The sequence below is a fragment of the Nicotiana tabacum genome, chromosome 7 (assembly GCF_000715075.1).
Source record: "Nicotiana tabacum cultivar K326 chromosome 7, ASM71507v2, whole genome shotgun sequence".
Taxonomy (NCBI): Eukaryota; Viridiplantae; Streptophyta; class Magnoliopsida; order Solanales; family Solanaceae; genus Nicotiana; species Nicotiana tabacum.
Window position 1 is genome coordinate 168,423,135 of NC_134086.1, and position 11,764 is coordinate 168,434,898.

At 37.0% G+C, this 11,764-nt stretch overlaps 1 protein-coding gene across 1 annotated transcript; it reads right to left on the reverse strand.

The window, feature by feature from the left end:
- Positions 1-748: 748 nt before the first annotated feature.
- LOC107792204 (phosphatidylinositol 3,4,5-trisphosphate 3-phosphatase and protein-tyrosine-phosphatase PTEN2A) lies at positions 749-9,611 on the reverse strand. The gene is made up of 13 exons (XM_075218043.1): positions 9,406-9,611; positions 7,747-8,261; positions 6,377-6,478; positions 6,227-6,283; positions 5,990-6,055; positions 5,094-5,270; positions 4,920-5,006; positions 4,775-4,839; positions 3,957-4,033; positions 3,565-3,611; positions 3,051-3,181; positions 1,849-1,918; positions 749-1,677 (listed from the first exon to the last, which is right to left on the reverse strand). Exons 2-13 carry the CDS (start codon positions 8,167-8,169, stop codon positions 1,129-1,131), a joined length of 1,851 nt encoding a protein of 616 aa, XP_075074144.1. The 5' UTR covers positions 8,170-8,261; positions 9,406-9,611; the 3' UTR covers positions 749-1,128.
- Positions 9,612-11,764: the final 2,153 nt, after the last annotated feature.

Here is an 11,764-nt window from a genome sequence, read left to right on the forward strand (position 1 = left end):
GCAAAAGTATACTAGAACTTCCAGCAAAGTATACCGGTCTAGTATAATATGCTGGAAGTTCATACACAGGTGCTCGAATCTCCAGTATATTATGTTGGAACTTTCCGCGTGTTGGAGTTCCAGCATAATATGCTAGAAGTTCATACACATGTGCATTGAACTCCAGTACATTATGCTGGACCGATATCTGTTGCAGCAAAATAGTGGCTATTTTTCAATGACTTGGCAAACACTGACTATTTTTAAATGACCAGTCCGAAAACTGGCTAGCACGTGCTATTTTTACGATATTCTCACCAATATGCGAGCTCATTAATTCGTAATTACCTCAGAGTTTCAAGATACTTGATTAGAACCATTGCCTTGAGCAAAATCTTTTAATTTTTCGTAGGAACTTTTCTTTTCCGGAAAATAAAAATAAGGCGTTAACTACATGAAACAAAACAGTTGCTTTTCGTAATTTTCTTCGTGAAGTTTGGGTATGGTTCTGGCAGGCCTTTTGATTACCTGCAAATCTTGTTTGAACTTCCAAATGACTTTCGGTATATAATTTTAATTTAATCTGGATGGAAAATTACCTGCAAAATTACAGGTTAGTCAGGGCCGCAAAAATTATGGACAGATATATTTTGATTTTTGATAATGAATTATCGACAAATGCTTTTAAGATACATGTATACTAAAATGATACATGCTGCTTGCTAATCATATTTCTGAGCTGTATATCATATGCTTATCTGGGCTCACCTTTTCTTTTCTACAAGAATACACTAATTAAAGCACATCTTTGCCAGTTCAGCCACATCAATATTTTGGTACTCCAAATACATACTGCCTTATAGGAAAGGGTGCCAGTTTTTCATGAGTCATAGAAATCAGTGTAAAGTACATCTGATACGTTCTATTACAAATTTCATAACGCCATTGCAAATTAAACACAATTTCAACCCAAGGTCTCCGTGACAGATAGCGCATCCAGCATAGCTTTATCAAACTGACAATCAAATGCTAAGCCATGAACAAGTAAAATACTAGTAAAATAAATGAAATGAACGGAATCCAACAAGCTAGATCCTAGCACCCACAAGCTATTATGTACATCTTGATGAATTTGCCCTTCAGACCTTTTTATTCACTTTCATAATCCTCTTCATCACCAAATGAGAAAACAGATGCATCAGCTGCAACTACCTTGAAATCACTCACTCCTCCAACCGGATTGGAAACCTCAACACCAGAGGTAGCTCCATCTGAGCCATCTCTTTTAGGCTCGCTGTGTATAGAGCTTGTACCTCCCAACGAGACTTGCTCTGTCTTATGTGTCAAGCTTGATAATTTATCTGAATCATTATTGTTTTTGGACCCAAGGGGTTTTGCATCTGCAGGAGCACTAGCTTCAGAAGCAGCTTTAGTTTGTCTAGTCTTTGACATTCCAGTTTCCTCAGATTCATTGTCTGAGAACACGTCATCCTTGTCACTGTTCCCAGGGTGTTGGTTCGTGTTACTTCTGGCAGCAGGCTCACCGCCTGAGGTAGGATTAGATCCAGGGGCAGGATTAGCACTTGAACTGTCAGCTGATTCTCTGGTGGTGGTTTCTGATTGGGGTCGAGCAGGGAAGGCAGCATCATAGTCCACAAGGACTACTTCCACTTGGAAACCAGGTGATGGTAATTTTCTCTGCACAAGAAGGCCAGCATATCACACAGTCACGCAATGAAGACATTATATAATAGGAGATGGAAGAAGTGCTCTGAATTGCAGTAAGATTTCTCTTATAGTACACAGGCCACAACACCTACTGAAATCAGTAATATTGGCAAAATCCACTGAATTGAATAAAGAAGTTACCTTGTCAAAACCATCAAGGTCGCCTGTGGTCAGAACTTTCCTGTTCTCTATCATTGTTGTATTCAGCCAACTGAAAGATCACCAGAGGGATATGAGTTCCAAACTAGGAGGCAAGCCCCTGTGTCTTGCTAAGAGTGGGGATGAAAACTAGTAAATCGAACAGATAGGTTTCACATAAATGTACTGACAAATCCCAGTTCATCCTTTTCTTCCCAATGTGAAGTACAATATGAAGCCTTTGTTGATGGCAAAATACAACTTCCCAGACCCTTATTCCAAAGAGTCCTCACTCTAATATACACAATTTTCTCCAAGTCCTTATTTCAAATTAATTTTTTTCTACTTAAAACTTTTAAGCTTAAAGCTGCATAAAAACACCAATATATGTAAAAGACAAATTTGGGATTCCAACTAATATTGGTTGTCAGGGTCACAAATATATAACTCGAAAATTTGTAATTTAATAAGACCTAATTTGTTAACATAAATAATATATAATCGACTTATCCAGCTACATGTAAATGGTATTTTGCTTGAATGGTTCTTATTATATTTCATGACCATTCTTTTAATACAGAAGTACTTGACTTGTTCTATCCCACTATGGTGGTTACTAGTAGAAGAAAATTAATGAAACCATAGATAATAAGCAGGAGTGAGAGGCAAAAGATATCATACAGTACAATTTGTAAAAGTTGTACAGAATGATTTCTGCTAAAGCATGCCAAGGTGGCACAAAGGGTGTAATTCAGCAATAAAACTACCTCTTTACTATCAATATTCAGCACATACCTAGTGGCGGAACCAGGATTTTTCATTAAGGGGGTGAAAATATAAAGAAGTAAACCAGCGAAAAAGCCAAGGGATGTCAATATGTAGTATATATACTTTAAAAAAATTACCCAGCTATACAGTGAAATTTCCTGACGAAGGGGTGTCACTTGACACCCCTTGAATACATGTGGCTCCGCCACTGCACAAACCTATGCAAATAAAATTTATAGTTCAAAAGAATTGTAAAAGTGCTGCAAACAGTAGCGCATTATGCATAAGATTAGAAAGGGAAAATTCGGAAATATAATATCCTTTTACAGGAATCAGGAATTGCCAGGAGATACGACGGAACCTAAGGTCCTTAAGAATTTTATCGGTCCATAAAAGCATGCAATTTTCCTTCAAGCTCTAAATATTGGTAAGCTTACCAATAAAAGTCTCCTTGACCGTCATGAAAATGGATTTTGAAATCCCCAGCTAACTCTGCAAGGCCAGGCTCGCCTGGAAGAGCAAAAACCATAACCCCTTTCTTTGGTGCACTGAACCAAAAATCCTCAGGCTGTGAGAAACACATAATATAATAATGAGAAAGAGAAACAAAAAGGATGAGCTTGAACAATTATAGGCACCAGCTAAAAGGTATTAATTGCTGGACGAAGAGCAGCTTCAACAATTTATAAAGATATTGATACCCTTGTTAGGACCCGCTTGTGAGCAGCAAATGAGGAGGTACACAAGAATAAGGCTTATTTTTTAACCTCTTTAAGAATATAGATGTACGTGAACAAGAGAAACAAGCTACACTAGTACCTCCAGGATATCAGAAATTAATACAGCAGGTTCGACCCTCATTAAGAATCCAATAGTAGTATGGATCTCAATGCTGCAGTAGTTTATAAATATGTAGGCAGTAACATGACACAACACATTAATTAAACCTACCGATAGATCCTTGGTTCTTGGATGTTTTTTTGTTGAGAAGAGCACACCTGCAGATAAATAAACCACCAATGAGAAACCATCATGAAGGAAACGCACAGCAGAGATTATACTGCAACAGAAGAAGGGACTGCAGATAAAACTCCAAAACTGTTAGCACAATATTGGGGAAATTCTGCACAACACTTCTTTGTAACTCGTAGGCATCTCAGAACTTATTCTGCCAGCCTTTTCAGACTCCAAGTGGGTACTGGTTATTCAATGCCGAGAGTAACTCGTTCAAATCACATCAGGCAAATGATAGCAACTACTGAATTAACATTGGATGTAGCTATCTCTTTGCAGGAGTATAATTTTAACTTATAATAATAATCTAGAAAAAGGATGCAAGTTACCATTATGATCCGATACTGTAATAGAAGGCCTTATCCAATAAGGGCACCTATGGAGGCGAAATCCTCTGAGCATGCACCTGTAAGAATGCAGTTGACAAGGAGTAGAATTAGATCCTTTCTCTTTGACCACATTTTACCTCTTGCAATTATATCAGAGTGAAAATCCAAAAGTGCATTTGACGCAGGGGCAGCTCAAGCACATATGTGGCCTAAAGCCAAAGTTTAATATGAGGACTAATTTAAAAGCCAAAGTGTGTGTGTGCGCGTTGAAGTCTAAGTCAATTTTTCTAGCTTTTTGAGATACAAAGTTGTTCATAATCGATTTCTTCCAAAATTCCTTTTCAGTTGATAGTATAGCATTTGATCTTTCTTGAGACATTGTTGATCTTAAGTAAGATTTAAAAACTTCTTTCCATTGAGTTGTTATATAGGAACTGTTAACATTATTCTATAAGCAATATAAATATTTGAAAAAAATTGAATCAAGCATTTTTAATTGATTGAGTATATAGTATCTTTTACTTTTATTATTTACCTTGTCAAATCAATTCTAATTCACACGTTAAAATAACTATTCATACAACCCATTTTTAAGTAAGTTAAACGGTTACTTTATTTACATGTCTAAAAAAATTCTTTCCTTTTATATGAAATATCTACTTTTGTACTAATATTACTATATTTTATTTTATTTAAATATCTATAAACCTATTATTTCTAAAAGGGGGGGGGGCAAATTTGGGGACCTAAGGCACACCTTATTAGCTACAACAGTAGAACCGGCCTTGATTTGACGCAACAAGGATTAATGATTGTACCTGCGGCCAGGCTGGTTTTCTCCATTGAAGTACATTAAGATGCGTTCGAAATACTTGACATATCTCTATCAGCAAAAAAAAGGCACATCACTTGTCAGTACACAATTGGAGCATGGGGATTAAAAAAGAATAACAAGTAACATACAATCTGGCTCGGCAAAACTAATCCTTTTCCATCTACGCATCTCTTTTGGTTGTAGTAATCCATAGACTCCTCCGCCGTAGGAAAGAACTGCAAGAAGACCACTGTCTTAACACTGGCACAAGACCCGATAACAATCTTACAACTTATTGAATCAAAAAAATACAAAAGCCCTACTTTCAAGTATAGAAGAAGACTAGAGATCATCAAACCAGTTCTTGCCATTCCTGCCTTACAATGTACAACCACAACATTTTCGATATCCTCCTTCAACCAAGAGTATGCACTTTGACAAAACGATATAATGAGTTGAATAGGAGGGCAGTTGTGATCATCAAATGGAAAACAAGCAACCTGTACAAGAAAAGAAAAGAGAATCAAGAAACTTCACAGTCAGCACTATATAAATATAGGAGTGGGATTTTGATCAGTTTAATCAGTTCTAGTTTGCTCAACGGGTCACAAATTTCTAAGTCATGAAAAGCCAAAAATTTGAAAACTAAGCTGACTATTTCAGTCCGTTTTGTTTGGTGGGGCTACTTTGACAGTTCCCAGTTCAATACTAAGCACTTTACCAATATCTATACATATGTTATACATTACACTTCATTTTTTTTTAAAAAAAAGCATAGACTTATCGTTCACAAACATATATTAGATAATTAATAAGTTCACCACCATCATACGCTCCTTTAATTATCTCCTACTCTACATAACACAATCTAATTGGAAATAAGATTGAAATTGCATGTCATACTAGTAGTAGCTACAAAAAAAAGGCCGGAAAGGAAATTCCAATAGGTGTAATAATTTAAGCAGAATTCAAGTTACTCATATCATTTTGTGCAAAGAGCATGAAACATTTTGGAACTTCTTGAACTACTGGAAATGTGTTGTTTAGAATGGTTGCTTAGAATGCAAAGGAGCGTAGTAAATGTACATTATTATTCACATCTTCACTATACATTCATGAAGAACAAAGTAGGGTATGTGTTATTACGTGCAACATACAAATGAAAGTAAGGAAAAGTAAACAGGAAAAATAAGAAACTTGATGAAAGAATGGGACACACCTTTCCCTCAAACAGAGAAGCATCATACAATCTTTCAGAACAAAGATTGTAAACTTTGTATTTATCCTGCAAAACCGAAGTGATAGATAATACGGAGTATTTCAAATATAACAATAAAATAAAAGGACAAGTGGATTTCCAGAGATATGCACAAGTTTTTTTGATAAGGTAAGACTTTATTAAAAAGCAGTATCAAGGAGCTACTGCGGCAAAATACAAAGATCTCGAAGTTATTACCTTATGATGAGTTTCAAAGAATTTAATGACTTCTTCCATGTGGTTTCTGTAGAACCCCTGGATATCAAATTTAATGTAATCAAACTAGGAACAATCACATAACATGATAATTATTGGACTTCAAGCAGTTGAAGAATAAGGCTTTCTGACCTCAACATAGCCAAAAATGCCAGAGCTCATATCACCAGCAGGGAAGCCCATGGCAATTATATTCTCTGTTATGTAGGTCAAATCTAAATCAAATCCTCCTTCCTAGAAAAAGGATACAACCATGTTAGTATATGAAGTAGAAAAATATAATCCAAAAAGAATGAAAATATGTGTTGATTTGTGTGACTACCTCAACAAAGAACTTAAACACTTAGAGAGAGGACATCTATATTTATTTATTTATTCAGTCTTCACCATGTCCCGTCACATGCAGGTCTAACATATGCCAAGCATGTGGTCATGGGTACGGCGCAGAGATTCGAATCTAAGTCCTTTGCCTACTCTAATACAACATTGAATCATGTGACCATCTTATCTAAAAGTTTCTACTACTATAAAGGGTATTATTTCATTTATTTAATTTAGATCTGCCAAGATATAACTGCAAAATATCTAAATAACGTAACTGCAAGATGTTTTAAGGTGCACAAGAAGAATTCCCGCAAAAGCCAAAATGATCATGAAAGCTAATAATACTATGTAGCACAGAGACCAAGATATATACTTCTGCAGTTCTGCTCCCACAGGAAAAGTTTTATCCAAGAGGATCCAATGGTACCATGCACATGGAAGGTAGGCAAGTCCTTTTAATTGCAAAGAACATACCCAATTGTTTTATTTTTATTTTTCAGCTTTAATGTCAGTGATTTCCATCCTCTTGCAGAAATGCAGGGTAAGGTTGCGTACAATAGACCCTTGTGGTCTGGCCCTTCCCCCGACTCCGCGCATAGCGGGAGCTTAGTGCACCGGACTGCCCTACTACCTCAATTAAGTTTAAACGTAGTACTAAACCTTAAGCTATTAGGTGCTGCCTTCTGAATTCTGTCATTAGATTTATTTATTTATTTTTATAGTACAGACCATTTGAATTTATTGTACCAATATTTCTTACTACTTATCAGGCTATCATCCACCGCAAGGAGTTCTGCGTCACATAGTCAATAGTTCACACAAAGGCATATAACAGAAACATTCATGATTCCTACAATTGGAGACCAAGAATGATGTGTTGGCATCACTGAGCCATAAAAGAATGCAGTTAGTTTGATCCTAATTATGCGTCTTGCATAGATATGCAATATCCTATATTAGGTAAGTGTTCTAACCTACAGCCAACAGACAGAGGTCTTGCAAAGAGAGGAAGTTCAATGAAAAAGAACAGAGGAAAAACAGTCTCTCTCTCTTTTTTTTTAAGGGGATAATGAAGAGGCAAAACAGTCTTAGTAGTTGATGATCCTAAATGAAAATTAAATAAAATAATAAGAATGAGAAAAGAAGACTTGAAACATTAACAGAAATAAAAAGCTTACCTGGTATCTTCTCTTATTCTGGGATACAACATGTCGCGCTTTAACCTGCACAGCCTTCACTGCATTCTTCGAAGAGTCAACTAATCCTTTGGTGAATGTTCCAATAAAGCTGGATGGCGATGTTGATGTTCCTTCAGAATTTTCAGCTGCAGGAGACTTAGGGGACAGACGCATTCCAAGCCCACCAGTGAAACGAGCAAAGGTTGATTTGGTAGCATTTCCAGATGATTGTTCATCTTGGGATCCCGTGAACGGTTGTGGAATTTTTAAATTTTTGGCCCATGAGGAGATGCCTGAAGTAGAGAGCTTTGAAGGCACCTCCTCTGTTGACTGGCCTGGTGCAGAATCCACTGCAGTAGACCTTGCTGCATTTGATGCCGTAACAGGTTGTGAATCTGATACATCAGCAGATCCTGAGTCCATTACACCAGACCAAATTTCTTCAGTGCAATGACAGAATTAATCAGCAAGCATGGACTGGAATACCTCACAAGCTTACAAAAGATTCAAGGAAGCTGCAAAAAAAAAAAAAAGAGCCATAATAATACACATTGAAATCAAATAATACTAACATTTATGCATATGGACATTTTAAAGTATATCAATATTCATTTATTAAAACACCATTAAGGTGTAAATTGTCATAAGAAATATATTATATTATACAATTAAACATTCCAAAAATCAAGCCAACTATCACAACACACTGGGATTTTTCTCTACACCAAAACATCTATGCATAATTGTGTACATATACATGTGCTCATGCTCATCTGCATATGTGCTGGTGAGTTGGTGGCATTGACTCCTATTCATACAAGTATGATGGACATCTACGATAATAGAGATTAAGGTTGGAAATTGAGTAGTCTCATCAACAATCTAACAATTAACTTAACACAATAATAAGTCCTTATAGGATAAGGACTCAAACTTTCACTCCATAAATCCTCTTTACTGAACAGAAAAATGTGTTACTTGGACAATCAGTGACTTGGCTAGGACTTAAATTATTTTTGATGTTCAGAAGTAAGATTGCAATACTCAATATTTCCAGGTAATAAAAAATTCCAAAATGACTCTACTTTCATATGGTTTATCTACACAGAAGTTTACTTCGCATGCATACTTCTTGATAGACCTTCTTACTTTTAAGCTATTCATTTATCCCCTGCATTGTCGAAATATTTTGAGCATAAGGTAGTATGAACCTTTTAAGTCAGAATATTTGGTAATTCAAATTTAAATATTGCAGTCCTGCTTTTTCAACTTAATCTTGTTCTAAGTTGATTTTGGATGTTAAAAATTTCTAATGAGCCTCTAGCCCTAAGGTAAACCAGCATTCCGTTACAAAAGTCTCGAATATATATTTCAATGACACATAGAGAAACAAACAGCGATCTGGAAACTACTAATTTATGTTACAAATTGTACCAAAACTATACCCTAAAGGGTCGAATATGTATTTCGTTGACACAGAGAGAAACAAAGAGTGATCTAGAAACTACTAAATTAAGTCAACTCGCAAAAAATCAAAACCATTGGAGTAAAATATAATTTTAATCGGACAAACTAATTCACCGATCCCCAATCTTCAGCGAATTGGAAAGTGCTGATTAACTAATTAAACATAAAATAAGGCACGTGTTGATTCTTAACTCGAAGATGCGACGGCGAAGGGAAGTGGAACAGCTATCAGAGTATGCGACGGTGGTCAGTGATCGGAGAAGGGTTTTCTACGACGTCGTATTCGTCTATACTAAGCTCTTGTTTTGCTTCTCGTGAAGATGAAATGAGACTCTTGACAGATTGGAAAAATCCGATGAAGTTGCAATATTTATCCAGAGAGCCTTGAACTTTTTGTTATTTTCTCTATCATTACGTGATTCTGTCCCAAAAGCTCTTACCCCTTCCCCCAACCCCCCACCCCCACCCCCACCCCACCCCTCTTTTTTTTGTGTGTGTTTCTTTTTGGTGGGGTTCCTCATCCATACCCGTTTTTAGGAGCCAATTAATCCCGAGTCTTCTTTTTTCTCCATTTTAGGAGTCAGATTAATCTTGATTTGCATTAGGATTCTCACTTTAGAGGTAAAATATTTTCTATTAGGGCTCGTTTGGTAGGATGTACAAGAATAATGCTAAATAAGGTGTATTAGTAATGCAGGGGTTAGTAATGCATGGGTTAATAATGCAAGCAGTAGTTATACTGAGATTATTTCTTATGCATTGTTTGGTATGGTGTATTAAAAATTAAAATGCATTGCCTAATTTTTAAGAAATTTAATTGTTTACAAAAATGTCCTCCATATTCTTTAACTTAATGGACTTTAAGATAATTTTGTCTTTAACCTTGCTAATGCATGCATTAATAGCCTTTGTATAGCTAATGTCATGGTTTTCTATGCATTAGCTATACATAGGATAATACCAAATAGAGTGTATAACTAATGCTTGTATTAGTTATACATAAGTTGAAAAAGTATACCAAACAAAGCATTACTAATACACAAAGCTAATGCATGCATTATTTTCTCTAATACACTCTACCAAACGACCTCTTAGTGTAAACGAAATTGTTTGACCAAAAAGTATAAAACTCTTTTGACAAACTAATTATTAGCAACATGGAAGGTAAATCTTAGCTAAACATAATTAATCCCAGAGCAAATACACAAAGTGCGAAAATAAAAGGATAAGAACGTGTAATGTTTATTATTGTAATAATCGTACATCAAACATGAAAGATAAACTTACATCTAGGATAGATTTGCGTGATAATCATGGAAGCAAGGAAAAGGGAAGAGATTGAGCTGTTGACGATGGAGAGATTCCTCTTTTTGACTCTCTCATGGTAGTTGTCTCGAAATCCTCTGTCTTTTTCTGGACTCAACTCCCCTATATATATTAGCAATATTCTCTTTTATCCAATGGTCTTTGACCGACGTACTTTCTCATAACTGTGCCCCTCATCGCTCGCCCAAACATCACGCTCGTTCTGTGATATAAGCTTTCCGACGATTTGACCTCGACAATGGTCGAGGTACTCTTTACTACCATGCCTCGTGGGCGTGGTTAAGGTTTGGTCGGCCCCTTGTCATTCCTTTTAAGAACAACCATCCTATGGTCAGATTTTGACCCATACAGTTAGTCCCTCCGTCCGTCGGGGTCGCCTCTTGGCGAGCTCAATGGGCGGACTTTGTCGATTTAGGAGTTAGGAAAAATCTGAACGTTACGTGTTGAACGAGACCCTTAGGGTGAGGTGGCGACGTGACGCTTCAATGGCACAATCGAACCGTTACGTCAGTTCGGAGCTGAATCATTGCATCGATCCGAAACATTGTGAATTCCCATCGTGCATCATTATGGCGCACGTTTCCCAAGCACCGTATCGTTTCCCGTGCACTTTTATTTTTTTGATTGGGGGCCTTGGGTTTCCCGCTCAGAACATTTGTGTCTCTATAAATAGGGGAAACCACCATTCGATTGTTACGTTTTTCGATTAATTTGAGAATTTTGCAAATCTCCATCTTCTTTAGTACTTCGTACTCCCTACTTCATACTTCTACTTTCGTCAGAATTTTGACGTGAGCATCCTCTCTTTTCCTTTATCATTCTAGTTTATTCCGATCAAATTTAGACAAATGGCTGGTTCCTCTTCCCAGACTGACAGGTTCATCGAAGCTCCGGTGCCGGAAAATGACGCGCTCGTTCTTGGAGAGGGAGTGGAGGCGGCGGAAGATGAGGGAGTTCCAACGGCGGCAGAGATACTGCCCCGTCCGGGTAAATTATGGACTGACTTTAATAGCCCTGCCGAAGAAGAACCGGATCCTGCACCCTCTACCATGGATGAAGCGGCGATAGCGGCGCTCAAAACCAAGTGGGGAATTCCGAACCATATCGAAATGGTGCCGGCGACGGGGACGGACATTGTTCATTTTCACCGCCTAGGGTACTGCACATTCTACACGTACCCTTTTGTTGTCGGGTATACGCTTTCTTTCCCCTCCCTTGTAATAGA